General features: G+C 43.4%; 2 protein-coding genes across 3 annotated transcripts; both read left to right on the forward strand.

The window, feature by feature from the left end:
* The first annotated feature begins 589 nt into the window (after window positions 1–589).
* SMTNL2 (smoothelin like 2) lies at window positions 590–17,783 on the forward strand. 2 transcript variants are annotated; one of them, XM_054209692.1, is made up of 9 exons: window positions 591–1,241; window positions 8,266–8,353; window positions 9,104–9,343; window positions 10,067–10,120; window positions 11,677–11,752; window positions 13,134–13,304; window positions 13,862–13,979; window positions 15,329–15,480; window positions 16,235–17,783. In XM_054209692.1, the coding sequence occupies exons 1-9, from the start codon at window positions 837–839 to the stop codon at window positions 16,359–16,361; spliced, it is 1,431 nt and encodes a 476-aa protein (XP_054065667.1). In that variant the 5' UTR covers window positions 591–836; the 3' UTR covers window positions 16,362–17,783. The 2 variants fall into 2 exon arrangements, with proteins under 2 accessions (XP_054065668.1, XP_054065667.1); XM_054209693.1 differs by lacking the exon at window positions 15,329–15,480 and having other exon boundaries at window positions 590–1,241.
* A 4,183-nt stretch (window positions 17,784–21,966) lies between these two features.
* Window positions 21,967–26,599, forward strand: TEKT1 (tektin 1). Its single transcript, XM_054210300.1, has 7 exons — window positions 21,967–22,156; window positions 22,494–22,659; window positions 22,943–23,071; window positions 23,513–23,656; window positions 24,904–25,126; window positions 25,760–25,956; window positions 26,230–26,599. Exons 1-7 carry the CDS (start codon window positions 21,967–21,969, stop codon window positions 26,387–26,389), a joined length of 1,209 nt encoding a protein of 402 aa, XP_054066275.1. The 3' UTR covers window positions 26,390–26,599.
* The last annotated feature ends 327 nt before the right edge of the window (window positions 26,600–26,926 follow it).

The raw sequence follows: 26,926 nt of genomic DNA on the forward strand, positions 1-26,926 counted from the left end.
TTCCTCTGAGGCTTTATGCATGAGGTATTGTCTTGCGTGGCAGTGGGCAATAAAGAATAAACCCGAGAGCCCCGTTGTGGCCCTGTCTGGTTTGACAGAAACGTGTATCTCACCCTGCGCGCACACACGTCGGACCTGCTGGAGGATTTGGCAGTTTAGTATTAATGCCCATCGAGTCGCAGGCCACGGTGGGAAACTCCTGAGTGTGGGGGCGAGTATGGTGGGTGCGTGCACAGGTTTGTGTGCGTGAAGGGACGCTGAGCCTTCATCACGCGTGTCTCCAGGCGCATGCATGTGCACGTCTGGCTTGTTCTGCCAGAGACGATTCTCCTCTCCCTTTGCCTCCCCCCGAACGAGATAAGCTGTGCTGACTTTGGCATCATCATCCAAGCAGCCCGGGAAAGACCAGATACTCACCCCTCCTCTCCTCACTCGGCCTCTCTCCTCTTCCCCCCCGGCCCCCCTCTCCCACTCCCTCTCCCCGCCCGCAGCCCACCGCGCCCGGCCCGCTCCGGCCTCCGCAACCCCCGCCCCTTCTCCCTCCCTCCCTCCTCCACCACCATCGCCTCCTGAAATTACATCTGCCCGCTGAAGGCTGAGCGGGGCAGCCGCTCCCCTCCCGCCGTGCCCCGCTGCCGCTGTCCGGGCGGGCTCTTTCTCCGCACGGCGGGAGCGGGCCGCGGCCCGGCGGTACCGGGGCCGGGCTTAGGGCCGCCGGGAGGCGGCGGGCGCCCTCCGAGGGGAGCGGAGGGGCGGCGGCCGGGCGGCTGCCGCTCGCGGTTCCCGAGCCCCCCGCCTGCCTGGCCGCGCCGCGCGGGCTGCGCTGTCCGGACGGCATGGCCGGCGAGGTCGAGGACCCGAACGGCCGGGAGGCGCAGAGCGTCTGCGAGGCCCTGGGGCGCTACGAGGACTCGCTGCGGGGCGCCGTGCGGGAGATGCGGGCGGACATCCAGGTGTTCAAGCACGGGGTGGGCCGGCAGGTGGAGGAGGTGCTGCGCCTCGCCAGCCCCTTGGCACACACCGTCTCCGAGCTGCAGCAGGAGAACCGGCGCCTGCGGGCGCAGCTGGAGCGCCTGTCCCGGCAGGTGGAGGCCCTCGGCCGGTCGGCGGGGCTGCCGCAGGAGTGGGCGGACGAGGCGGCGGGGAGCCCCCCGGCCGCGGGGCCCGGCTCTCCGGGGCAGGGCCCGGCCGGCGGCAGGTTCTCCAGCCACGCCAAGCTAGCGTTCACTGGCCGGAGCCAAGTAAGTGCTGGCCGCGGCCAGGGAGGCAGCGGGAGGGAGGGCCGAGAGGGTGCACGGGCAGATGCTTCACGGGGGGTTCCCAGGCTCCGTGCTGGCGGGGGGGGGCGTTTAGGGACACGGGGCTCCTCTTTTGCGGTTCGGGGTCAATGGGCTTTTGGGAGGTGCTCCGAGAAATTGTCTTGGCCTTGATGCCACCTGGAGATGTTCCCGATGATGGCACTGCTTGGTCTAACTGGCATCTTGGTTAGAGTGGTAGCAACCTATCAGTTCAGTGTGGTTAGCAGTAAGAGGAGAAGCCAAGGCAGTCTCAGCTATCAATATACAAATGTATGTGAATATCTGTGTATCCTTTCTGGACTTGATTCAGGGCGATCTGTGTGCCAGGAATGCTGTTTACCAGTTGGCAAGCTCACAAAGGAGAACAGCTCAGCGTATAGCAGGCAGTAACATGTTTTCCTTAGATAGTGACTTAGCATCCTGCAGTGAGAGGGTTTTGCTGCACAACCGCTGTCCCCCACTGCTGCAGCTTGTCCCTGAGAGGTGGGCCTCAGGCATGCTCATTGTGGTGTCCATGACCTAAATTAGCACAAACACAAACATTCCTCCCAGTGATAAAACTCTTTCTTTGCAGCGTGGTGGAGCCTTGTAACTTGGTGCACGGAAACCCCAGGTAGTGGGAAGCTCATCTGGCACTGAGGCATTTTGTGCTATACTTTTTCTATGTGTCCAGCTCTGTGGAAAGAGTTGAGAGCTCCTGTACAATCCTTGACACCAGGAGGTAGCAGCTAGACAGTACGCCGTGATTCAGTCACATAAAACCGTGCTATACCAGAGACTTGGTTTTCACAGATGACAGTCTATTTCATGTAATCTTGATTAAGCCATGTCTTAAGGAGTCTTTAAGACTGTCGGAGCTTGAAGGGCTGGTCAGGGGCCTATCCAGGCTTTGGGGATGGAAAATAAAAGCTTGGAAATGAAATTCACTCAAAGTTAAATTGGTGGGAATGAGCAGAGAGTCTGTATTGCATTCCAGCCCTTTTCATTCCTACTGACTTAAGAATGGGGGCATAGGGCTTCCCACAGCTGGCAAGTGACAAGGTGAAGCTGCTGCCTGATGCATTGTTCCAACGTAGTCTGGCAACTGCTGCCTTTTCCCCCATGTGCCAAAGGTAAGCAGTGTACTTTCAGACCATTCCTTTTCGTTCCATGGAGCCATCCACAGTTGTTTGTATTGCAAGGCACAGAAGGGAGCCGAGTGACATGGAAGGGACGAGGGGGTGTGGTTCCTCACACCATCTCACCTGCTCCATCACCACCGCCTACAGCGTAGTGTGCACTTCACGCTCTGTGAAGACTTGCATCGAGGTTATGGCAATATCCAGCTTTAGGTGTCAGTCTGCATTAAAGCACAGAATGAGCTTTTTTTTTGGATTGTAACTTTCCTGCTTTGCTTTGAGAGTTCAGGGAAGTACTGATAGTTCTTCAGTGCCCTCCCAACAATTTTCCCCGGAAGGTTGGACAACTTCCCGAGTTAGCATAGCTGACCGAGAAGGAATTTCAGTACTGAGAACCATGAGAGATGCAGCTAGAGCTACGCATACCAAATGCATGCAGTGAAAACATGATTTTGTGGGTAAGGCTCTGATGTGGCCGTGCTCAAATAGCTAAAGAGCAAGTGTTGGTCACTGTGCCCGTCACCCAGATTTTCTGTAATGAAGGGAGTGTTCCCTCATTTGCTTGCAATTTCTGGTTATGCGACCAAAGGACTTGAAACAGAGTACCATAAATGACACTGTGTATGTTTTCAGATAAATGAGTACCTGTGATAAAATTGCTGACACTTCTAGTCTTAGTAAAGACTTCTGTAAGTGTAAGATATGAGGAGTAAATAATACTGACCTGGAAATAGTAGCAAATCAAGATGTGCCCTTTTGCTCCTGAAAAGATTTAGTGGTTGTGTTTGTTTTTACTCTGTGGTCAATGCAGTGTGTGTCCCAACAAAAGACTGGGTTCTGTTGCCTTTAACGTTTCTAGCAAAATACTTGGGATAAGAGTTAAGGCTATCTTTTGCAGATTGCAGATTGGATACTGGAGATTCTGAGCATCTTCAGTGTCTGAACCTTTATTTTCTAATATTGCTCGATTATTTTTCAAGGTAATTTGGTTGAAAAAAGTGAAGCCAGGGAGTTCAATGCATAGTTCAGAAGTAAGGGCACAAATCTCCTTTTAATTGTGATCTTCAGGCAATGTCTGCTATGCTGTCCTTGAAATGTGATGTACAACAGTCTAAGTGCAGTTTTAGGTGGTATTTGAAATGGCCATTAGCCACTGTGATCTGGAGGCGAGTCTTTCTGGTATTTTGATGCCAAACTTTACTTTGGCTCTCTAACTAGGCCACAATCTGAGCGCTGCTTTCACAAAGGTGGAAAACAGGCTTTGTTTGAAGAATTAATTTTAAAACGGGATCCTGCGGCAACAGCTGCACTAACTGAGGTTTATCCCTCGCTGAGCAGTTTGTTGCTGTTTGTCATCCTTTGCTGTCACTGAGATCTCTCTACTAACCTGCCTGTGGTTATTAGAACGGAAGAGTTTTGACCTTTTCTGTTGATCAGATCTTACATTTTGCAAGGAGCTTTATCACTTAGGATCTTTCCGCAGTGTTTGTGGATGAGCATGATGCATTTGTGAACAGGGAGGACTAAAAATACTGTAGGGGTGTTCTGGTTTTATGCTGTCAGAAGAGTTTCTGTACAATGTGGACAGACTGCTGGACAGACCGCTGCAGAGAACGGGCCTGCAGTGGTCAAAGCAGCAGAGAGACAAATAGCTGGCTGTGACCACCTCAGAAGATCTAAACAAATATTACCTGTGGTGACCTGATGGCACCCAACAGTTAGTCAGCCTGGGAGTAACTGCATGAGACATAATGACCTGGGGTATACAGGCAGGGAGCCTGAATGATCCAGCAGTCACCGGGCATTACATACTATGGTTCTAAACCATCTCAATTCCTGTATTTGATAAAGGAAGTCCAGTAGTTCCATTGCCTTCTTATTGTTCTCTTACACTTCCTGTAAGTGTCCTTTTGAAATGGTACATTCCAGGGTTGCCTTGATTCTTATCTAGATTGTTGTTGTTGTTGTTGTTTGGTTTTAATTCACTGTGACATAGCTATGCACACCAGCTGAAGCTGCTAAGGTAGAATTGTTCCCTGCTATCCGTTTTTATCCAACCTTGCTTCAAAAAAGGTTCTGTGAGAAGTGCTTCTACTGTTTTTCTTCAGTGATTACTCCATGTGCAAAAGCTTTCCTAATATGCTCATGGCTTTCAAGGCTTTTTGTTCAATTGCAGGGTCAGTTACAGATAGAGGCTACTTGTGTTACCTGATGGACAATGGCTTTCTAGTAGAAGAATTAAGGAGTAAATGTGGTGGAGTTCTTATTGGTGTCTAGCAGTCTTGTTTGCATTTCCTCACACATTGCATCGTTCCCCATTTCTGATGTATCGACGATCTCTTTATGTGCAAGGAACAGAGCGTCAAATCTTGCCTTGTGGAATTCAGTGGTGGTTTTGCTGTTTGCTAGAGTGAAGCATCAATTTCGTCCAGCATGTGTAATGAGAGAGGGAGGTACCTCGCAGATAAACGACACTTCTGGATCCAATGATTTTTATCATGGCCCTTTTGATAATTGGTACTTTTATGAAAGACTGGATGACTGAAATCTCTCATTTGAAAGAGAGGAATCTCATTTGTCTGTCATTCTTCTACAGTTTGACCCTGTTGCAGGCAAAAGCTTGAAGACATAACAGATGTGCACCTTAGAGGCTCAGAAAGGAAATTAAAATTTTATTTCTTTTCTTTCTAATGTCGTGATCTGATGTGTGTTTTGTGTATGTGATTGTGTATGTGTATGTTTATATGATGTGTGTATGACATGTGTTTTATAGCAGTTTCCAGTTATGGATCTCTAAGGTCGTCTTTGCAGTGAAGGAGGAATTCCAGCAGCCCTACAACTGTGGAAAGTATTATCACCCTGCATTACATGGAGACTTCTGAGCTACAGAGAGATTAGTTCTAAGAGCAAGCCTGAGTAAGACATGCAAAACGTTAGCCTTAACTTTATTTTCTTCAACTTCACCAGTTACTCATCATGTTGTTGTTACATGAGTTGTATAAATGGGTACTTCTCATTATTAAGCATGGATATAGTACCTGTCCCTCTGCTACTTATGATCTATGTAGCCAGCATTGACAGAGGAAGTATTGTTACCCACATGGGTTTGTCAGAAGCTTGGCATCTTCCAACAAAGTGGATTTTAAAGTATTTTAGCCTGAAAAAAGTTTGCAGACTAGCTTTGCAAAAGAACTCATCACTCCTTTTGGGCCTGAGCTGAGTAGCTATCTAAAGAGTGCGGCGTTGTTGGATGTGAGCTCTTCTGAAAAACCTGTCTGTAATGAAGCCTCTAAATGGGAGAGATCCCACAAAAATTGGTGGAGCCTAGATAGCTGAACGGTAGTGCTTTTGCTTGTAAGAAAGTTTTAGATGCTGGGAAAGGGTCGGAAGTTCTGAACGTTCCAACTTTCCCAATGTAGTTTATTTTCCTTTCTTTTTAAATAAGAAAGAGAGAGAAAAATTAAAATGAAGCAAAAGTTCTCCTTGTTCGGATTGAAATACTGGAAATCTGTCAGTTCTTGTTAATGGGGCTATGAGCAAAGTTGTGCTAAAACATGGTGCTATGTGTGGTTGTTTGAGTGGTTGTTTAAAACAAAACCCCAACAATCCGAACAGCCTCTCATGTGTTTTAGTGGTAAATAGATCAGCGAATGTCCGGGCTCATCATGTAACCTCTGCATTCTTACCTAGTGGAGCACCTAAGTGCATGTATAATCCCAGGAATGTCATTGACTTGGAAACTAGGCAAGAGAATGAAATGAAAACTCCTGGCTGACAAACCTTTAAAAGTCGTCTTTTCTGAGAGTACACCTTCCACATTTTCGGGAAGCCTCTAGTCCTCTTCTGAACTTTGTATTGTTTTGTTTGAAAATCATAGCCAGGTGATCCCATCTCTTTTCCTCATCTAGCATAGAAAAAATTGACGTGAGAATCTGACCCCAGGTTAAAAAATAGTATAAAACCCGGTACAATAAAATACACCATCCAAGCTGAGCCTTAAAGACAGTTCACAGTATCTCAGTGTTTTGCCGCCATTCTTTTCTGTGTTTTATTGTAATGTATATTTGTAAGACACTTTCTTACGAGGCAGTAGGTGCTCATCTTGAAGTCAGGCTAATGGGGTTTTATACACTTTAATGGTTTCTCCAAATTATGCTGTAGTCTTGAAAAGCCTGGATACTGATTGTGATCTGAGAATGGAGGGCCCAGCCTTAAAGTCACAAGAAGGATTTTCCCTGACTTCAGTAGTGTGGTTGTGTAGCCCAAATTCTGCTACATACACCTGTGTTCCATTGAAATCCGTTGGAGGTTGGCACTTAAATACCCGGGAGGATTAGAATCTAAGTCCACAACTGCATACTCCGTGACAAAATTGGTTTTAGGCTGCCTTGCTGTAATCTAATACTACTTAACAAATTCTTAGCAAGATCTCAGACCATAGTTACCAGGAGCTGACTGGGATTTGTACTTGAGATAATGAAAGTTCTAGTATCTCAAGTAACGGATACTAAAACGGTCTGTGCACTCTGTAGCATCTAACAAGATTAAACACTTTAAAAAAAATCTCCAAGGTACGTTCACATTATTGTCTGGTGTTCTTAAGTTTGGATGAGTGTGAACAGAAGCATGGTGAACATCAGCCAAGTTCCAAGAAACTATTTTTGTTGATTTATCTTAAATTGATCATATGGTTTCTGTATTTTATGAGAGAGATATTTTTCCACCCTATAAATAAATTATTCTAATAATTTGTGATGAAGCTGTGGAATAAGTGAAAGCAAATCACCAGTTTGCTCCATATTTCCTGTGTACAAAAAGCAGAGACAAACTTAAGTTATTACACGTATACACTCTGCCACTTTCCTTTTTTGTTATTTCTGTTGGTTTTATACTTACCTGCAGTATAAAATCTTCTTTGGTATCTATCTTCAGTCTTTCTGTCTGTCTTTAAAAAAAAAAAACAAAACAAAACTTGTTTGGACTGAGTGTATAAGAATTTTGGATTATAAGGGCACATTACAGACTTTTTTCTTTGTTGATTCATAAAATTTCTGGCCAATCTGGTAGTTAGTATCCGTCTAGAACCAATTAAAACTTTTTCATGGACTTTGAGTTGGGGAATTTCACTCTACTGCTTTTGTATGCTGCTTCTTGGAAGCTACATTTTTTTTAAATTGAAGTAATCATGTGTCTGTGAAGCAGTCTCTTCTTTCTTTAATTCCTGCAGCCAAAAATCACGTAACTCCTCATGATTTTTTGCATGCCCACACACACAGACACACGAACCAACAAACAAAAGAAGAACCGCCCAAAAAAATTCTTGGCCAATTGTTTTGAAACTATATTGGCAAACATTGGGAAAAACCATTGGGGAAAATGGTGCTTTTCCTAGAAAAAAACTATCCTTACAGAAATTGCAGGTTATGATGCAGTTGTAAAGTTCTAGGATCACACTTTATGTAATGCTTTTATGATATGTTATCAGAATGTCATTTTTTCTGCAGCAAACAGAAAAAACCTGCAGAGCATTAAGTGTTTTATACAGTCTCAGTCAGTCTCTTCTGTTCATCTGAGTCTTCTGTTGATCACCTTCACAGTGGATGGTGATACCTTTATCTAACGGCAGTGGAAGACCTCTCGTAGGTGCACGGGGTCTGTGAGGACAAGTTATGTGAAGACTGACACAAGTCCTGCATTGCCAGTGCTCTTGGGGTTAGATAATTGTTCCCCTCTTGTATTGTGGTCACTAGCACAAGGAAGACCTGTTCTTGGCAGGTGTTTATGGGTATTCTTCTAACTTTTGCTGCTGTTTGAAATTTAGCTTTCGTGTCTGTTGTCTGTTCTGACAGAGTGTAGACCTGGATGACCACCACAAACCTGAGTTTAGAAGAGTTTTTAGTTCTTCCATCATTGAAAATGGTCATCAGTCTTCATCAGGTAGGAACGTGGCATGAAATGAAGTAGCAGTAAAATACCTCATCCTGGCAGTGATAGAGCAGCTCTCACATGCTGGAAGCGTTAGAATCTGCTGTGGTTTCAGCACGGATGTTCTGCTGTGGCGCTGTTACCGTTTAACTTTGTTTCCTAATTAGGGGTTTAACTTTTAAACTATAACTTTATTGTTAAACATGCACTATGGTGTTTCATAAATTAGAGACTATTACTGTCATGTTATCTTGGGGCACCAATGATAATAAGGCCTGCTATTCTGATTGCCATTGTAGCCTTGCATCCCAAAACATTTTGCATATTACCTGTCTGCTTTCATCATCCTTCAGTGGAGGAAGGACTTACTATCCATTTTAGAGAAAATTGGGGCACACAGTGTTTCATAAAACCACGAAAAGAACAAGAATGCTGACTCTTAACCCACGGCAGGAGACTGGGGGCAGGGGCTGCACAGAGGAAGAAGAGGAGCTTTCCAAATGCAGATGCCAGTGGATTAATGACCTGAAGTTGTTCTTGCCGAGATTCATGTAGGGCAGATACGATCGCTGCAGGGATCACTTACACTAGGGTTATTTCTGCAGCGTGCTGTGAGTGGTATAATGTCCCACAGGGAGAACTAGGTGGAATAATTCCAATGACTTGTAAAAGAAAGTTGTTGCATGGAAATTGGTTTGTAACTTTGTAACACAAATCTACAAAAAAACTTACTTCCTCTCTCCTTTTCTTTTTATTCACTAGGTCAGGCAAAAGTCTCCCATGAGCTGGCCTCTTTTCACACGTCAGACTCTTCCCCCGAGGCCCATGCCCCCGCAGTCACCTTACAGATGCCCCACCTTCCCGTTACTGCAGTAACCAGGATATCAGAGAAGTTCTCAGGAGAGACCATCTGTTCAACAGGAACAACTAATGCGTCTGCTGGCCTGCTGGGACAGAGCAAGAGCAAAAATGCGATGGCAGTGAAAACTTCCAACCAGTCAGGTAAAAGAGACAAAAATAATTTGTTTGCTGAAGCTGTGAACCATTTCTTTACTTCAAGAAACTGGCGCTACAGGGATTGTCCCATGACCTAGTGGTAATTATGAAACCTCGCTTCTATGGCTACATATCTCATGGTGGGACACTCTGATTTAGAATATTGTGGGTCCTAGGTGGAGCTTTAGGCTATAATGTCACATCTGCCTAGAGTTTTTGCTGCCTAGTTGAGTTCATAGTGCAGCCTATCTTCTATCACAGTTAATGAAGAAGAATCTCTTCAATGCGGCCAGCTATTTTAAGGAAATATGCAGTAGTTTTTAGTGCGTTGAGACCTGAGGCCCCTTGAGAAGTTTGGCAGATATTTGGCTAACAGGTTCAAAAGTCATTTGTAGGGAGGAATGACTAATGGCAGACTGACACATATACACGAGTCAGAGTGATTGCAGGATCTTATTTATATCTAAATTGAGGTTTCTTTAAAAAAGTAAGAAGAAACCTCATTTCATTCAGATTGAAGTCAATCATCTTTGAGCTGTATTTCATATACATTTAGTGATAGTGACACTTACAGATCAGACTATATATATGCGTCAGAAATTACAGAGAGAGTAGATAAAATTGCCAGCGAGAGATAGGGATTATTTGCAGATTATTGTTTCAACTTTTATTTTATTAAAGCTAAGAATATAGCAAAGCCTTCCTTTGTCTTTTTTTCTGCTGTTTCAGTGAAGGCCTGGAATTCAAGTACGGTGAGAACAATGGGTTCATCTGCCACTGGAGGTGAGTGTTGCTACCAGCGTGTCTTTATGCAACACAAATTGGGAGGGATTCCACGCTGCATGTCTGGGGGATTCAGATCTGAGCATGTAGTTCTGATTAGTAGCTACATGGTAATATTAAAACTGCTAACAAGACTGCATGCAGATTCGGTTTCCCAGGTATCATGAAACTTGTTCAACTGTATCAGATTCTCAGCCAGTTCAAAGCGAAGGGTATTTACCCTTTTTGCACAGTGGCGTACATGTGTATGGTTAGGCAATCTCTGAAGTGGAAACAATAGTGCGAGAAAAGTGTGGCAGAACGGACAGTTTGGGCAGTCAAGATTTCAGCTGACCAAGTGAAAAGTGTGACTGAACATAAGGTAATGGCAGTGGATGTTGAAGAAAATTCCTTTGAGCAGAACAGCAGTAAGTAGTCCCCTTTGTATATGAATGTGTCAAAGGGCAAAATGCCTTAAGGATTTTCAAATTCAGTCAAAATAGATGAGTTCTGCTCTATCCAAAAGTGCATCTGGTTGATGTTGCCAAGCTGTTACTGTCTACACAATATACTGGCATTTCATAGTGGTCTCAAGTGTCGGTTTAGCAAAGATGTAGCTCATCCAGAATAGGGATCACGCTCCTCCTCAGCTTAAAACCTCTGAGATTTGCACAAATACCTGGCAATTGTTTGCGGTCTCAAATTTGCCACATCTGTATAGCAGGGTGTTTGACGTGAGAAGTGTAGCTGATCTGGATACCTTCGATAAGCAGTGGGGAGAATTCAGCATTTTCAGAGAGTGATTTGGACAGCCGTCAGGTTGGATTGCTTCTAAGATGCCAGTCTTTCTTCTTTGGGTATAGAAGGAGCCTTCAGTAAATGAGTTGCTGGCTTATGCAACAAGTTTTGGCTTTAGTGTGTTAAAACTGGGTAAGATACTCAGTTTTTTCACATTTACAAAGCATAGCTGGAGTCCAGAGATGGGTTCATAAGAGACAAAGCACAAAAGGTAGAACTTCAGGGGTGGGAGAAGGAAGATGCAAAGCTGTTTTTAAGCCGCCTTTGCAACCTTTGGAGTCTGTTCTACTTTACAAACTAGAACGTTTCCTGGTGGAAATTAAGCAATTTAAATTATGCTATCAATCATGTCAGACTTCCAGGGACTCCTTATGTCTGCCAGAATGACTGTTGCAAGCTGAGCTGTAGCACCATTTCTTCCTTTCACTGAAATGTCTGTGGCAGTGTGCCCTCCTCTGAGGTCTGCACAAGGGCCTGAAATGATCCAACCTTCCCAAAAGCAGTTTTATCAAAGGCATCCTCCCACAGCCCTTTCTGGTATGTTTACACCATCCTCACTGCAGTGCAACCATTTTGCGGAGGGGTTGAACCCCTGGGGAAAATCCCTCCCCAGCTTGTTAGCGCATACTGGAAGTTAGGCAGAGGCCTGCAGCTTTTCACTGTGGTGAGTAAAAATCAATGCATCGCTATCTATCAGGAAATGGTTTGAAAACATATGAGGAAGGGAGATAAAAGAAGTTTCTGCCCTGATGCATCTTGTTTTTACTGCTTTTGTACAGAGGGTATCACTTCTGTCACTCAGTCTGCGTCAACTGAGAGCTGCGAGACGAGTAGTGGAACCAAAACTGGTGAAAGGTATGCATTTTTCTTGGTGTTTTGTTAGGCTGTTGTGGTCAGTATAGTCTGAAGGGACTGGTGTTCTCCTGGCTTGGAGAACAGGTGAGTCCCAGATGCTGTATTTTAAGCCTATTAAAAGTTGTGAGCTTTCCTGAGGGCTAAGTGGAGCAGAGATGGGAAGGAATAAAAATCTTTTGCAGAGCAGTTTAAAGCAGACCTAATTGTGGATTTCGGCATTGTTACAGTGTTAGTCAATAAAACTCTCCGTGCTAGTGGTGGATTTTTGTTAGGAGGAGCAAGTTGTCAGGCCCTTTGAAAACACTTTTAAAAATACTCAGCTGTGTTGAAATTTGTACTTTGGGCTTATTTTTGGAAACCAACATATGACTGCCATCAAATATCCGTAGTTTGGCTAGCCTAGAGTTTAGTTTGTAGATAAAGGACCTGCTGAGGACTACTACGCATTCTTGATTAACTCGGAGTCACAGTTGTTTAATATAGGATTACATGGTGTCACAATTACTACTGACATATCCAGGCATCCTCAGCATGCAAATTATCTGTCAAGAAAAATGGGAGGGCAGCCAATTTAAATGTCTTAAATTGGGCTTGCATCTGCCTTGAAAATTATCCCAAATTTGGCATTACATTTCTTCTGAGTTAGTTCCAACATCAGCACTTCAATACTTGAGTCATGATACACTGAGCACCCCAGAGAACTTGCTGTCAGATCCGACCTCCATCTGTACCAGAAATTAATGTGTGACACTGATGTCATTGCTCTCTGCCTCAGTTTCCCCATCTCTGTTATGGGGAACATTTCCAAATGCAATGTGTGACTTACTTCATTAATGCTGACAAGTGGTTTATGGCTCAAATAAACACAAATTAGAACATAATCCTGTATTTCTCGATCAAATTACCAGCTTGCGGTCTGTGAAGCAACACTGACATGAGCTCAGGATTCTGTGTACTGTAGGTAAAAATTTCAAAAGTACTTCTGGAATTACTCTTCAAATTCCATTTTTAAAATGTGACTTACCCTCCAGGAGGCCCAAAGTTGGAAATTAAAGGGATTTAATGCTCCTGTGTGGCCACAACTTTTTTTTTCTTAAAGGTGTTTAATTGTTGTTCTACTCAGTGTTACCAGGCATTTGTGACTTATCCAGCTATGTCTCCTTTGTGAAAGTACCTTAGACTCTTCTATAATTAGGTGGTGTTGTCTGTCAATAAAACTTTGACTTTTACTTACATTGCTTTTGACCCATTCAGGTCCTCTTGAAACAGCTGTTTTGGGGAGGTTTAGAGTAGGCAACAGTTCAACCTTTATGCTGACTCCTGGCACTTGCAGAGTTACTTTTTTGTTTAACCTCATACTTTTCATGTTATGTTTCTCCAGTGCCACTGACAGTTACTGTGATGTGACCCCCAGCTCTCACTCCTCTCCCCCCACTGTACATCGCCAAGTTGAAAGGAGGCGAGAACTGGTGCGGTCTCAGACGCTCCCACGGACTTCAGGAGCACAGGCCAGGAAAGCGCTTTTTGAGAAATTTGAACATGATGCTGGAAAGTACGTCACACCCCTTGCCTCCAGAATGGGTTCCTTTAATGGGAAAGTAATTTGTCAATTATTACCAGCAGAGGACAAGTGGGTGGGAGGACTCTCAATGTAGAATTTTGAGCTAAGGGACGTATAGCTTCAATGACTTCACAGACTGAGCCCTGGAAATTCACAGCTACATATTCCTCTGGCTTTGGAGTTGGTCAGCTGAAGAAGCAGGTGACTTTTATCAGGAAAGAGTGCGTGAAAGCTGCCTTCTCAGACATTCTAAGAGACGGGATGTAGTGACTTTGTGTTACCATTCATTAAGGACCAAAAGGGTGGACTGTTCCTTATGCACCATGATGGGGGGTATGATTTAAATAGAAGAGGGCTTGAAATCCTGGCTTTAGTGAAACGAAAATGAGTTTTTCTTGCAGGACCAACAAGTTGAAGTTTCAGCAACGTGTTTCTCAAATATCACCTGGAGACAGGGGCTGACCTGGGCAAGGTTGCATAGATGTTGCTGAAAGTAGGTTTAAGATTTTCTAGAATGTAATTTAATCTCGTCTCTGTTAATTTTCCAGAGGAAAAGGAGAATCCAGAGCTAAGCTGAAGAGGTCGCAGAGTTTTGGGGTTGCCAGCGCTAGCAGCATTAAGCAAATTCTGTTAGACTGGTGTCGTTCAAAAACCATAGGATACAAGGTGAAGACATGCTAGCACTTTCAGCTCTCTCTCTTTCAGGAGAATTTGCCAAAAATGCGTACTCAAAAATGTGAATGTAAAACATGCTAAATAATGAGTTAACTTTCTCGAGGTCATCAAGTTTGCAGGTAATGCAAACATCATGGTTTGAATGGGCAGCACTTCAAGACAGTCAGTGGTTGCATGAGTGAGATTCTGTATGTCCGTCGAAGCAATGCATTAGCATTTGTCTGAAAAGTGTATCTTCTTGTGCTTATGGATATAGACTTCAGTATATGCTCACCTATTTTTTTCTTGTGATTTCTGCATTCTCATTATATATGGCAAAATCTGAAGAACATTTTGCCAGTACGTGGAGACCGTGGCCCTTTTGCTACACAGCAGACCAAAATACTCTCTACTGGTATTAGACAAGTGAGTTTGCAGTAAATGGTTGAGGTTGAAATACATGGTGTTAGTAAGCTAATTTCTATGAGGTACCATCAGTGTAGCTAAAAGAATTCTGCAGTTGAGATTTTAGTAATTTTACCTGACCGTAAACTGCACTTGCCAAAGCAATTTACAGGAGAAAGAAATTTTTTTTTCTAGGTTTTTTTTTTGTGTAATGTTTTTCAGCATTATTATAAAGTGTGTATTAGTATTGCTACACTCTAAATTATAGTATACATAAGGCAGAACTAGTGAAAATTACTTACCAGTTGCTTATCAGAAAAGCCGGGGCTTGAATTTTATGTGATCGGAAAGCAGCATGAGACAAGAGTCCAAATATGTTTCTTTTCACTGTGGCAGCTGAAATTAAAAATAAGGATTTGTTCTAAGAGTGAGGTTTTGCAGTAGGCATATTTCTTCCTGTATTTCTACCTATTTGTATATAAACAGGCATTGAATTGGGCCTTACTGAAAGGCAAAGCAAGCAAGCATAGTCTTTATCTAGTGTTACTCCCAGCCACAAAGTGAAATGTTCTTCAGTTATAAATACTTCACAGGGATAAGCTGTGTCCTTAGTTTCTGCAGATACTGAGCTGGTGCGTTGGGCCTGCTCCAGAGCTCACTGACGCTGACAAGATTCTTCCCAGTGTTTTCAGTCAGCTTTGGATCAGGGACCTTGATTGTGTGTCTGCTTTGCATCTGGGCATTTCAGACAAAAGCTTTTATTGCTGAGCATGCAATTTTTTCTCAGAATACAAATAATGTAATAGATACACAAAGACGGGAAGGAAAAAATAAAGCCTCTGCTGTGTTGCTTTGGTTAGTGGGAGAGAAGGACAGAAAACTGCAGTGAGCAAAATCAGCTGGTCTTCCCCGTTCCCCTGTGCTGCATTAACATGTATGTTTTTTTATCATGACAGCACATTGATCTCCAGAACTTCTCCTCAAGCTGGAATGATGGGATGGCATTCTGTGCTCTTGTGCATTCTTTCTTTCCTGAAGCTTTTGATTATAATAAGCTTGACCCAGCTAATCGCAAGCAGAACTTTGAGCTGGCCTTCACGATGGCTGAGTGAGTAGAATCATAGAATGTGTTGGGTTGGAAGGGACCTTTAAAGGTCACCTAGTCCAACCCCCCTGCAGTAAGAGTATCACATTATATCTCTGTGAAGTGCTTCCAGGTCAAGTCTAATGCGGCTGGGCAGTGAAGAGTTTAATGATTGTTCTTGTATATCACTATATCACCAGCATGTGATGATGCCAAAAAAGATGATAAAGCTCTGCATAGAGAATGCGTAGAACAGGAGACTCAGCAGTCTGAAATCAGAGTTGGTTTTGCCACACACAGGATAATTCACTGGACTCCTGTGTTCAGGTCATTCACAATCTTCAGGCAGTACTTGAATTCTGCTTTCTCACCTCTGTGATTCTCACCAGCCTTAGTACTGACACACTAAACTTGAGAAATCAGCCTTGTGAGTTCTGCTTACACAGAAGAGGGTAAAAACCCTGCTTCTATGTTTGTTTTTTTGGGGTTGTTTTATTATTTTGTTCTTGAAGCAATGAATGATTCTTAATGAATTTGCCGATATCAATCATAAAAAATAAATCTGAGTTCATAGAGCACAAGGCATACAATGTTTACTGGCAGTCCATAGGAACTGGACATACAACTTGTTTCTGATGTTTCTATGTTGATGATAAACCTCAGGATTTCTGAAATGCCTCAGCGATGCTCAAATCAGAGCACCAAATGAGTCTTGGAAGTAGTTACAGGCCTTAGATTTAACTCTTGATTTGCTATACCTGTTTTATTATTGCTACAGGAAAATGGCTCACTGCGACCGTCTGATAGAAGTGGATGACATGATGATGATGGGTTACAAGCCAGATCCCATGTGTGTGTTCACCTATGTCCAGTCTCTATACAATCATCTACGACACTTCGAATAAAACCATCGACACCTCTCCAGCCAGAAGGGTCAAGTACAGTATGCTAATGGGAAGAACGACATTTTGCAAATGGAACACAGTGTTATTTCTTGCTTTTTACTGTCCCTTTGCTTACATTCAACTGCGTGGCCAGCTGACTGAAGTGTTGCAGAGCAGTGCCCGAAAGTGTTGATCACACCAGCATGTCAGTAATACAGAAATATGTTTGAAAAAGACAAAAAAAAGCATAGGGAAAGGCGAATGCTATCATTGTGGTGCTAGTAGTAGACTGGATTTTTAATATTCTTGTGTTTAAAAATCACAGGAAGCTAATTTGCTGCTCTTATCTCTGTTAGGCAGGGGACACCGTTTTATGCAGTTACAGGTAACTCTGCTATGAAGGTGTTCCCTCTTAAAATGCAGGTAAAACTCCAGAAGATAGCACCTTCAATTCCACTTCTCTGTTGAGCATAGCACAAAAGAAAGAGCAGATGGACAATTCCATTTAGCAAATAATAATCTAGAGTACTCAACCACTAGGGCAATCCTTCACCCTTACCCCCCCAACTCCAGCATACATGCACACGCGCACACACACACATCTAACAGGCATTGTTCTGTTCTCCTAAAGCAGAAGGAGGACATAGCCTCTTACCTGATGACTGGGGCGACAGAGAACTACCATGTTACACAGCAGCATTTCTCTGTTATGGTCAAATCTAAAGTGATTTGCTTAGAGGCTTGCTAAAGCCTCTGCTGGCTGTCCTGGATTAATTTCTTGATCATAAGGAACAGCAGCAGCTGGGGCTGTTCTGTGTATGAGATTGTGTGTTTGCATGATTTAGGATTACGGGACGGGCATAGCTAGCAAGGTACAGAATCCTCTGAACAGTTGTAATAGAAGCAAGACTCCGGTGCGCTTTGACCTGGGCTCCGGGGGAGAGCAACTCTCCAGTGTGGACAGGAACGAAGCCTTTACGACTTGCTCAGTCCTCATGTTGACTCTGAGGTGGACAGGCAACACGCCAAAAAAAATATGAAAGATGTGGGAGTTTTGAAATGCTTTGGACTAGTTTCTGTTTTCAGTTAAATTTAGCTTTAAAACCACAATAGGGTGGGATTATTCCAGATTCACTGGACAAAAAAGTCACGTGTCACCCTTTCTGTTTTTCTCTTTGATAAATCAACAGAGCTTGTGTTTTCACAGTGAATGTTAAAAACAAAACCACTAAAAAAGCATACTTCAAAAAAAAAAAAAAGGAGCCTTTTAAAATTATTTCTTTCCTAAGGTCAGGCTCATAGAAAGTAAAAACTGAAAGCCACGAGCCCTCTGCTCATGCTAGAGAATGTTTTTTAACCTGCATTTGTGCTTTTTGTAGATATTTATAAAGATGACTTTGGTTCTGTATTGGTGACCATTTATAATAAAATATGTCAAACGTTCTTCAGATTTATTGCTTCTCTTTAGAATGAAGTGACAAATAAGAAAGTAAAATCGGTGAAAATAACCCACAGCTTCCCTTTCTAGTGAAGTTTACTTAAGAAACCACAAATGAACCAACCACTTTGTTATCAGTCTCAGGAAAAAAAAAAACCAACACCAAAAGTGTACAAAGGTAAAGTGTAAGTTAACTGCTGAAGGTCTGTATCACCAAGTTCTGTTTGAAGTGTAGCCAGGCTATGACACTACAGAAACAGCTTGAAAGACTAAAATACACATCTTAACGTAAGTATCTAAAAGATACTTGGTCAAACCAGCAGGATCCTTGGTATTGCGAATCTCACAGCTTTAATGCAAGTGGGCAGAGGCTGGGTGGGCTGTTTGTATTTGTCGTGTTAGGGCTGTTGTCTTCAGGTTTTGACTTTGTCTTGAACGACTGTAATGCTGAGGAGTAAGTGTGTACCTGTTGCTCCACTAAATACACTGTAAAGATAAACACACTGCACTTGTGTTTTGGAGAAGTGATTAGAGTAAGCATGATGAGAAATGTTCCCACAACTAGCACACGCAATACACATATTTATATTCTTACAGCAGAATACTTGTCATTCACTAGCTGAGCCAAGTTCCATCGTAGCTACAAGAGGGACAATACTGGCTTTATACATCACGTTCCTTCACAGTCTCAGGTCATGGTTGATTTTCCTGTATGATCTGAATGCTAAAGATACAGGTAAGTGCTTGGACAATTTCGGCCTAGTAGCAAATAATTATGTAAAGGAAGTTTTAGACAGTAAAACTGTTGCCAGTTCACCAGAGGGAGTTTACATTCTTTCTATAATTTAGCTTGTTTTCACAGCTACCCAGAAGTTATTTGTACAGGTTTTCTAAAATCTTCCCACTTCAGAGAGGTGATGGTAAAGACACCTGGTACTTGCCAGCAAACTGCAGGGGAGTGGAAGACTATAAGCTGATTTTAGCTGCTGGTGGTTCACATGTGCATCTTCTGATGAGGGAGATGGTGCTATGACATAGTTTTAGAAAAAACCTTCAGCTTTGTGCATTAAGAAAACTGATCTATATTAATAATCTTGACTATTAGATTGTATGATTAAATTGAAATTAAAGTATGTAATGTATGCCCCCTGCTGGATTTTTTTTAGTATTTTAAGTTTAAAAAAAATGCGTGTGTGTGTATATATGTGACAGAAAATGTGTTTAGCACGAGTGATAAAGAGAACATATATTAAATTGGCATAGTATATGTTTTACACAGATGGACTGTTTCCTGCCTTTTCTAATGTTTCTGCACTGTACCTAAAATTCAGTACTATCTAAGGCAGTTTATGGGCAACTTGATCCTACTTGTAAAGGCTAGATCAGTTTGTTCTCTGCAAGATTTTCAAAGTAATCTCAGCAGAGACATCACCTACTTTAAAAAATTATGTTTGCATACAGCTTCCCACAGCAGGGAAGTCCTTGAAAGTACAATAATTGGATGGATGCCTTTCATCACTTCTCCCTTTGTGCGACATTTCCAATAAAGAGTTTAATCTAAACATATGCTCAAACCAGTGAAAACTCTTGGATACATGTAATTAGGTATTAAACTAGCCCACATAGTTCAACCTGTGTCATTAATTTCAACCTGGTCTGGCTTACAGAGGTAGTTTTAAAGTGTCTAAAATAAAAGTTGGCATTGCTTTATGTAAGGTGCATTTAAAAGCCACTTCTGGTTATGCTAAAATAGCTCTGTGTCTGGATAAAGCCTCGGTGGAAAAACAGAATCACAGAACAGTTTGGGTTGAAGTGACCTTTAAAGGCCATCGAGTCCAATCCCCTGCCATGGTCAGGGACCTCTTCAACCAGACCAGGTTCTGAGAGCCTTGTCCAACCTGGCCTGGGATGTTTCCAGGGATGGGGCATCTCCCACCTCTCTAGGCAACCTGGGCCAGTGTTTCACCACCCTCACCATAAAAAAAAATTCTTCCTTATATCTAGTCAAAATCTCCCCTCTTTTAAAACCATTCCCCTTGTCCTACGGCTCCCCTCCCTGATCCAGAGTCCCTCCCCAGCTTTCCTGGAGCTCCTTTAGGGACTGGAAGGGGCTCTAAGGTCTCCCCGGAGCCTTCTCTTCTCCAGGCTGAACCCCCCCAACTCTCTCAGCCTGTCCTCACAGGAGATTATTCTGGACGCTAGTGGAACACCAGCATTCAGACCTGTTATATTAAGTCTGGTCTGCAATTTCAGCAACATTGAAAGCAAGCAGTTAACGATCAGCCTAGTCATAGTTTTGCTTTGCCTCGTGAATCAGGAGTGTCTGTGACCACAGCTTCCCATCCCTCCTACATCAGTTAGCATATATTGTTCATTTTCCTTGCTTGCCTTACCCCCATTCTCTGCTGCTTCTTGAATCTCTAGGTCCTTCTCCTCTCAGCCTAATGGCTTCAGTTCTGTCAGCCATGTCTTTTGAAGCCTGTATTTTCCTTTGGCTAACTCTGAAATACCTGCATTTTTCTATACGACAGCGTTTCTTCAGTGGAAACTTCTTTTTTTCTCCTCCGGAATGTGTGCGGGTCTCTGTTTACGTGGCAGCTGGCATGAGAGGCACTGCAGTTACAGAGAATTTAGCTACTGTTTGAAATTAAAGAGCATTAGTAGCTTTTTAGCTGTCACTGCGCTGTATTTGCAGCCAACAATTGCAGTTGCTTCCCAGGCTTCCGTCTCGGACCAGCTGAATGCCTTCTGACCAATGTCACTTGCTTCTTTATCGCTTGTCCGTCCCTTCCAGGCCCGTTGGGAACTCCGAGGATCCCCGCTCCGACCGAAACTACGTCAGGGCTGCACGGGGGACCAAACCTCACTGCCTGGTGTAACGCCCTTCTGTCTCCTTCATGCCTTCCGTCTGGCTCCCAATCTCTTTTGTCCCAGGAAAGAATACAGCTGCCACAAAGATGGAGCACGCTGCTAAGGCTATTTTATGGCTGACATTTTAGATAGCTACGCACCTAACACACCTTTCGTTTGCTGTCGCTATCTGTATGCATTTCTGCAATAAATCGATCAAAAGTTACCGCCCGAAGCCGCGGGACCCATCCCCTTAACGTTACGAGGGATCCGCTTCTGTTTCCCGACCGATCCCACCCGGGGCCGGCGGGCGCGGCCTGCGCGGGGCGGCCGTTCCCATGGCAACCGCCGTGTTGCCCCGCGCGCGGGCAGCCCGAGCGCGCCGTTCGCCGGACCCGGGCGCCGCCGGCGGCGGGAGCGGGGGGGGGAGCGGCCGCGACGGGGACCCGGGGACGCGGCACTCGCCAGGGGCCGAGCTCGGGGCGGGCCGGGCCGGGCCGGGCCAGCGCCGGCCGAGAGGTGGTGTGTGAGGGAGCGGCGGGGGCGTGGGCTCCGTGCTGGAGCGTGGCCGGGAGGTGTCCCGGGAACGCGGGGCGAGCGCGGTGCAACGGTGGGAAAACTGATGATCGAACCGCTGTGACTTTGCAGATATTTTGGGCATTGGTCACATTAAGCCAGGGTGCTTTGGTCTGCTTTAGCCCTTTCAAGGCTTTTCCATTTCCTCATTTATTTGCTGGTTTTCGTCCTTCAGCTTTTCAGGTCCTGTTTTCTCTCTCTCTTTTTTTTTTTTCTTTTCCTAATGACCATTACATTTCTTTTTTACAACCTAGAGTTCACCCACCTCTCCAGTCATATTCTTAAAAGTTGTTTACTTCTCCAACCTGTGGGAGACTATTTATCTTTAATATTTTTTCACTTTTTTTCATTTTTCTGTAGTTGTCCATTAATAATCCTGTCCTTCCTGACCGGTCTCAGTTTTTTTCCTTTCTCTTCTCTCTCCTATCGCAGACAGCCCATCTTCTCCGTTCCACTTTCAAGCCTCTTACTCTCTCTCCTCCTAGCTTCCATTCCCAAATTGTTCTGTTTCTTCATTTTCCCACTGCAAACTCTCTCCCTCACACCTTAGCAAAGTCTTGGGGAACCTTGAGCAAGAAGTCTTGTTTTTTCATACCTGTGTCATTTTGCAGGTAAAAGGGGCAAGTATTTTCCTCATCCTCACGCACCTTTTCACCTTTCTCCACTTTTTGCTTCTGCAGCCAAATATAATGCTATTCCTGTTTTCAGGTTCCGCATTCCAAGAACTGACGTGAGTTATATCCAGAAACTTTCCAAAAAACAATGGCCAGACTGCTGCAAGCTCCACCCAAGTTTCATCTCTCAGAATGGGACATTGCAAACAAGATGCAGTGTGCCAGCACAGAGTCTCAGAAATCCAGGTCAGAGCGCATGATAGCTGAGAGCCGGAGGCTGCGGGATGAAATAGAAAAGACAACTCAGAAAACCCAAAGTGATGTCAACAAGAAAATAGGTAATTCCATGTATTCTGCAAGTGTCAAGATGTAATAGGAATATATGTCAATGCCATGCTCTCTGATATGAAAAAAACCATAATATTTTAAAAAATATTTTGAGGAAGATTCTTTATAACAAATTAATTGCTTCTCCAAAACACACACAGAAAGCTATTCCAAACAAATCTGCTGACACAGGGTTGCAAAATTGCCTCCACATGTCAGTCTACCGCACTACGTGCACTCCACTATGGAATAAGTCTAGTTTTAGCCATATCTAAGATCTGACCCACAGTGCTCTGGCATATAAGATGGGCTTGTATTAATTACATGTTTGCAATTTTCATTCTGCAGAACAGAGACAGGATGAAATAAAATTCTGGAAGCAAGAATTAGATAACAAACTTGAACAAATTGTTCATGAGACAGAAGTACTGTTGACTTTCAAGACTAGGCTGGAGAAAGCTTTGGAGAGCTGTAAAGAGCCACTTGACGTTGCCCAAAAGTGTCTCCTGAGCAGGTGAGAAGATTAAGAAGAAAAGCATTTACGAAGAGAAAAAAATAATCTAGGTAATGAACCTATAACAAATAATAAAAAAGGCTGCAAACTAAGGGCCTGCCTCTCTTTGCAGTGGAGTCACAGTCTGATTTAGGTGTTGTAACACTGGGGAACCAAGGCCATAAAGGAAAAGCTTCCATGTGGCAAGGAAAAGCTTTCAACTTGGAAAGCAGGGCTTTATCATCTTCTGTTACCTGCAAGCATTTGACCAACGTGGCTGATGGCTTTTCCTCTTCTTGTTTAGGCAGAGGCGAGCTGGGATTGACTTGGTGCATGATGAAGTGGAACAGGAACTGGTGAAGGAAGCTGAAGTCCTCCAGGGGGTTATTGCTTTGCTTGAACGTACATTGGAACAAACCAATGAGCAAATCAGGTGCAGAGGCAAAGAGCGTAACTGAATACTGATTAGCTGAAAAGTAGGACAGCCATAATCCTGAGAAGCTGTAGGGTCAGGCTGAGCACAGGTCCAAAGTTACCTTCAGTGTTAAACAGTTACAGGAGGTCAGTCCTAATTCATACCATTCGATCAGTAATGGTGGGAAGTTCCGTTTTTTAGAACTCAGTACTTGCACGTGATTCCTGGTCTTCTCATGATCCAGTTCTGTGCCTTTAATTCCACTGGGAATTGTACCATCCATTTATATGGAAGTAACTTCATGCCCTAGATTTTGTGACTTCGCAACTAACGGTTCATACGTGAAGAATTCCATAACAGCATTTGTATTTCCTAATGCACATATGTATGTATGCATGCATTAGGGACACCTGTGAGTACCAACACTTTGGCTTAGAGTCCGGTTGTTTCTCCTCCTAGACTAAACCGTTCAGCAAAATACAACCTGGAAATGGATCTGAAGGACAAGTTCACAGCTTTAACGATTGATGATTACTGTGCTAGCTTGACAAACAACACTCCTGATATCAGATATGCTGATAATGCACTGAAAATAGAAGGAAAGTAAGTGGTTATTTAGTTCAATGAAGATGATAATTATAGAACTAGTATAAACTGTTCCAGTAATAGCGAGATTAAAGTAATTTTGTATAAAACAGGCTGTATCTGTCCATCATCTGTCTGTTGTAGATTGTTTTTTATACTTCTGTCCATCACTTTAGTATCTGTGCAATAAGTCTGTGAAATAAGCCGCAATAAGTCTGTGAAATAAGCCACAATAATTGTGTTCCCAGTGAACTGCAGTTTACTAAAAGTTTTTGAGGCTCACAAGTAGCTAAGGAAAAATTTCACACGTTGTTTAAACCCAGAATAGAGTTAGCGATCTAACTTCTCTCCCAGGGTGTCCTAGTGGGGAGAGCGCTGGACTGGGACACATGAGGTGTGGACTCAGTTTCTGACTCAGTCATTAACCTGTCAAATGCACCTCTTCTGTGTGGGTTAGTTAATGTGAATGGCTTAGGTGAAGAAATCACTACCACAGAAAAATGGGCTGAAAAGGAGAAACATACTGAGAAAAGTGTTTGTGAATATCCCAAGGACGCTATTGGCTCCCCGAGAAGTGACAAACTTGGAACACCAAGCGACCGACAGGTCTTGCTGCCAGCACGTTAGCGTGCATCAGCGACAGGCTGCATACCTCAGGCCGCATCCAGAATGGTGTTGGTGCTATATGCAAATGACAATTACAGCTTTATATATCCACCCAATGAAACAAGGAACCCTGTGAGGAACTTTCCAAACACCCGCCTCCAAGCCACTGGTGCACAAGTATGACTCCATCTGGGGATACAGCTGGGGGTTGGCTTCCCAACTATTGCTCCAACCAGGTGCTGTAAGTGGCTGCCTTATAGGTGGTGAACTGTCTGAGAGAGTAAGTGAATGTTTTGCGTGAACAGTTAGTTACATGCTATTAGCAGTAACAGCTCAATTAATGACAGGTATTCTAAGAAATACTGGTTATTATCCGTGTTTCTTAATCTTTTATAAGAGAAAGGAAAGTTACAACAAAGTTGCTCTGTGACTTCAGCAAATTTGTTTCCATCCTACCCTTGTCTACTTCATTCCGAAATGTTTGCGACAGAGGGTCTTAATTTTGCGTTTGTAGAATTCCCAGCACAACTGGCACTCATTGGGATGTGCAGTTAATAGTACTGCTTTCTTCTTGGGTTTGTGGAGTAATTACAGATTTATGAAGTCACAGAGGGCCTCATGCTGCCAGCTGATCACCTTTTATTTTGAATCTCTTTCAGTTTTGTTAGCCCTGAAGACTGGATAGATTTTTCAAACATGAACGTTGAAAAGGCTGAAAAGCAGAGAAACAATTCTTTGGTGCTGAGGGCACTGATTGATGGCATCCTCTCACAGACGGCGAGTGACATGCGCAAGCAACGTGAGACGGTGAATGTTGTGTTTAGAAATAGGGTGAAGGAAGTCAAGGATGCCAAGAACAAGCTGGAGACACTCCTTGCGATGGTAAGTGGTAGAGGACAGCTAGTGAAAAAGTGGACACAATGGGCTTGGGTTACCTACATGGTTTTGCAGTCCAGTGTCTTGAGATATTTTGCTTTAAGAATTTTACCTTTGCAATGTTGGCAACCCTTGCCACTTTTTCCTCTTCCCCCCCGCAAAAAAAAGTCATCTTAGATTTTATTTTCTCAGCTCTGTGTGTACCACTACAGAGGTGAATTTCTGGAATCACTGACTCAGTGTAAGTGTTGCTATAGACATCAGTAAAGTCAGGATTTCCCTTGTGATTTTTAGCTATGTGGTGCTCCTCTAGAATTTTCACGACTGTGATATAAGAGCCTAATAACTTATAAAATCAGGGTCAATGTGCTCAAAATCTGATACATGAAAACCGAGTGTTAATGTTAAAAATTAACTGCTGAGGGTAAATTTCCAGTTTCACTCAGAACAGTGTCACCTGCTTTCCCATGAAGAAATCATAATCCTGGCTGACCTTTGTAAAATATTGTTTGATGAAATAACATCTTAACATAATGAGTATTACTGTGGTTATTATTACTATAACTATTAAAGAAGATTTTGATGATTTCACCCATTGTAAGAGAGCATGCAACAATTCCCTCTGTTGGATTTGTTAAGGTGATGGATGAGACTGCCTCACAGGAGAAGAACATTGCAGCCTTAAAGAAAGCAATTGCTGATAAAGAAGGACCCGTTAAAGTGGCTCAAACACGCTTGGAAGCAAGAAACCATCGCCCCAATGTGGAATTGTGTTATGACACAGTGCAATACAGGCTGACTAGTGAAGTTCAAGAGATTACAAAAAATATTCAGAGGCAAGTGGAAATGATGAAAGAGGGGAAAATCTGTTGTATAGATTACTGGTTAATTTAATGAGTCAAAGTAACATTGGGTCCCAGCTATTGTCCCTGAAAGGTTGGGAAGTGGAGGACACTTTAAGGGCAGGACACTTTAAGGGAAGCTGCATGGATGTTATCTCTCTGTGAATCCCCTTCCATCTTTTTTTTTCCACTCAGAATTCTCATCCCATATGAAAAAAACCTATCCATATATTTTCAACTAATGTATGTCTGTATTTTTCCTGTTAGATTAAAGGACACACTGGCACAGGCTGAGACAGAGCTGAAAGCTCTGAGCCGTCGACAGCTTTCCTTGGAGGAGGAGATCCAGGTGAAGGAGAATACATTGTACATTGATGAAGTGCTCTGCATGCAGATGAGAGAGTCTGTTTCCATTAACAACTTCTGAAGCCATCGTACTGGGAGACTGTGTGTGCTCCAAAGAGCCAGCTCCTGCTGAAATTTTATTGACAAACCTCCAGATTTATTGGTTTGGCTCAATGCTGTCCTGGTTCTAGTTGTGCAAGGTAATTAAAACAGACCTAGACCTAGTACTTAACAGCTATCTGTTTCACAGCTGTCTATGCTCTAGAATGCCCGATGAAATCTCCCACTTGGCAATAAAACTCCAGAATAAGAAGAAATGTCCCTTCTTTCATGTCATTTATCTCATGTGCAACCAGTGATATCTTTTCCATTGAAACATCTAGAAGCTGTGGAAGCTAGAGCAGGAGTCTCCTCATAAGTCACCTGCTGGAAAGCTGGGCAAGTGGGAGGGGTGACTCTCAGGACTAGCCATGATTTGTTTTGTTCTTAACATCTGCTGTTAAGAACTAGGCACAGGGTGTATATCAAACTTAACAGGAAGTAGGGAATGGTGATACACTGGATAGTGCATCTGCATATGAGTCAAGATCAAGCCAAGGCTGACTTCAGGCTAATCACT

The sequence above is a fragment of the Rissa tridactyla genome, chromosome 7, assembly GCF_028500815.1.
Source record: "Rissa tridactyla isolate bRisTri1 chromosome 7, bRisTri1.patW.cur.20221130, whole genome shotgun sequence".
Taxonomy (NCBI): Eukaryota; Metazoa; Chordata; class Aves; order Charadriiformes; family Laridae; genus Rissa; species Rissa tridactyla.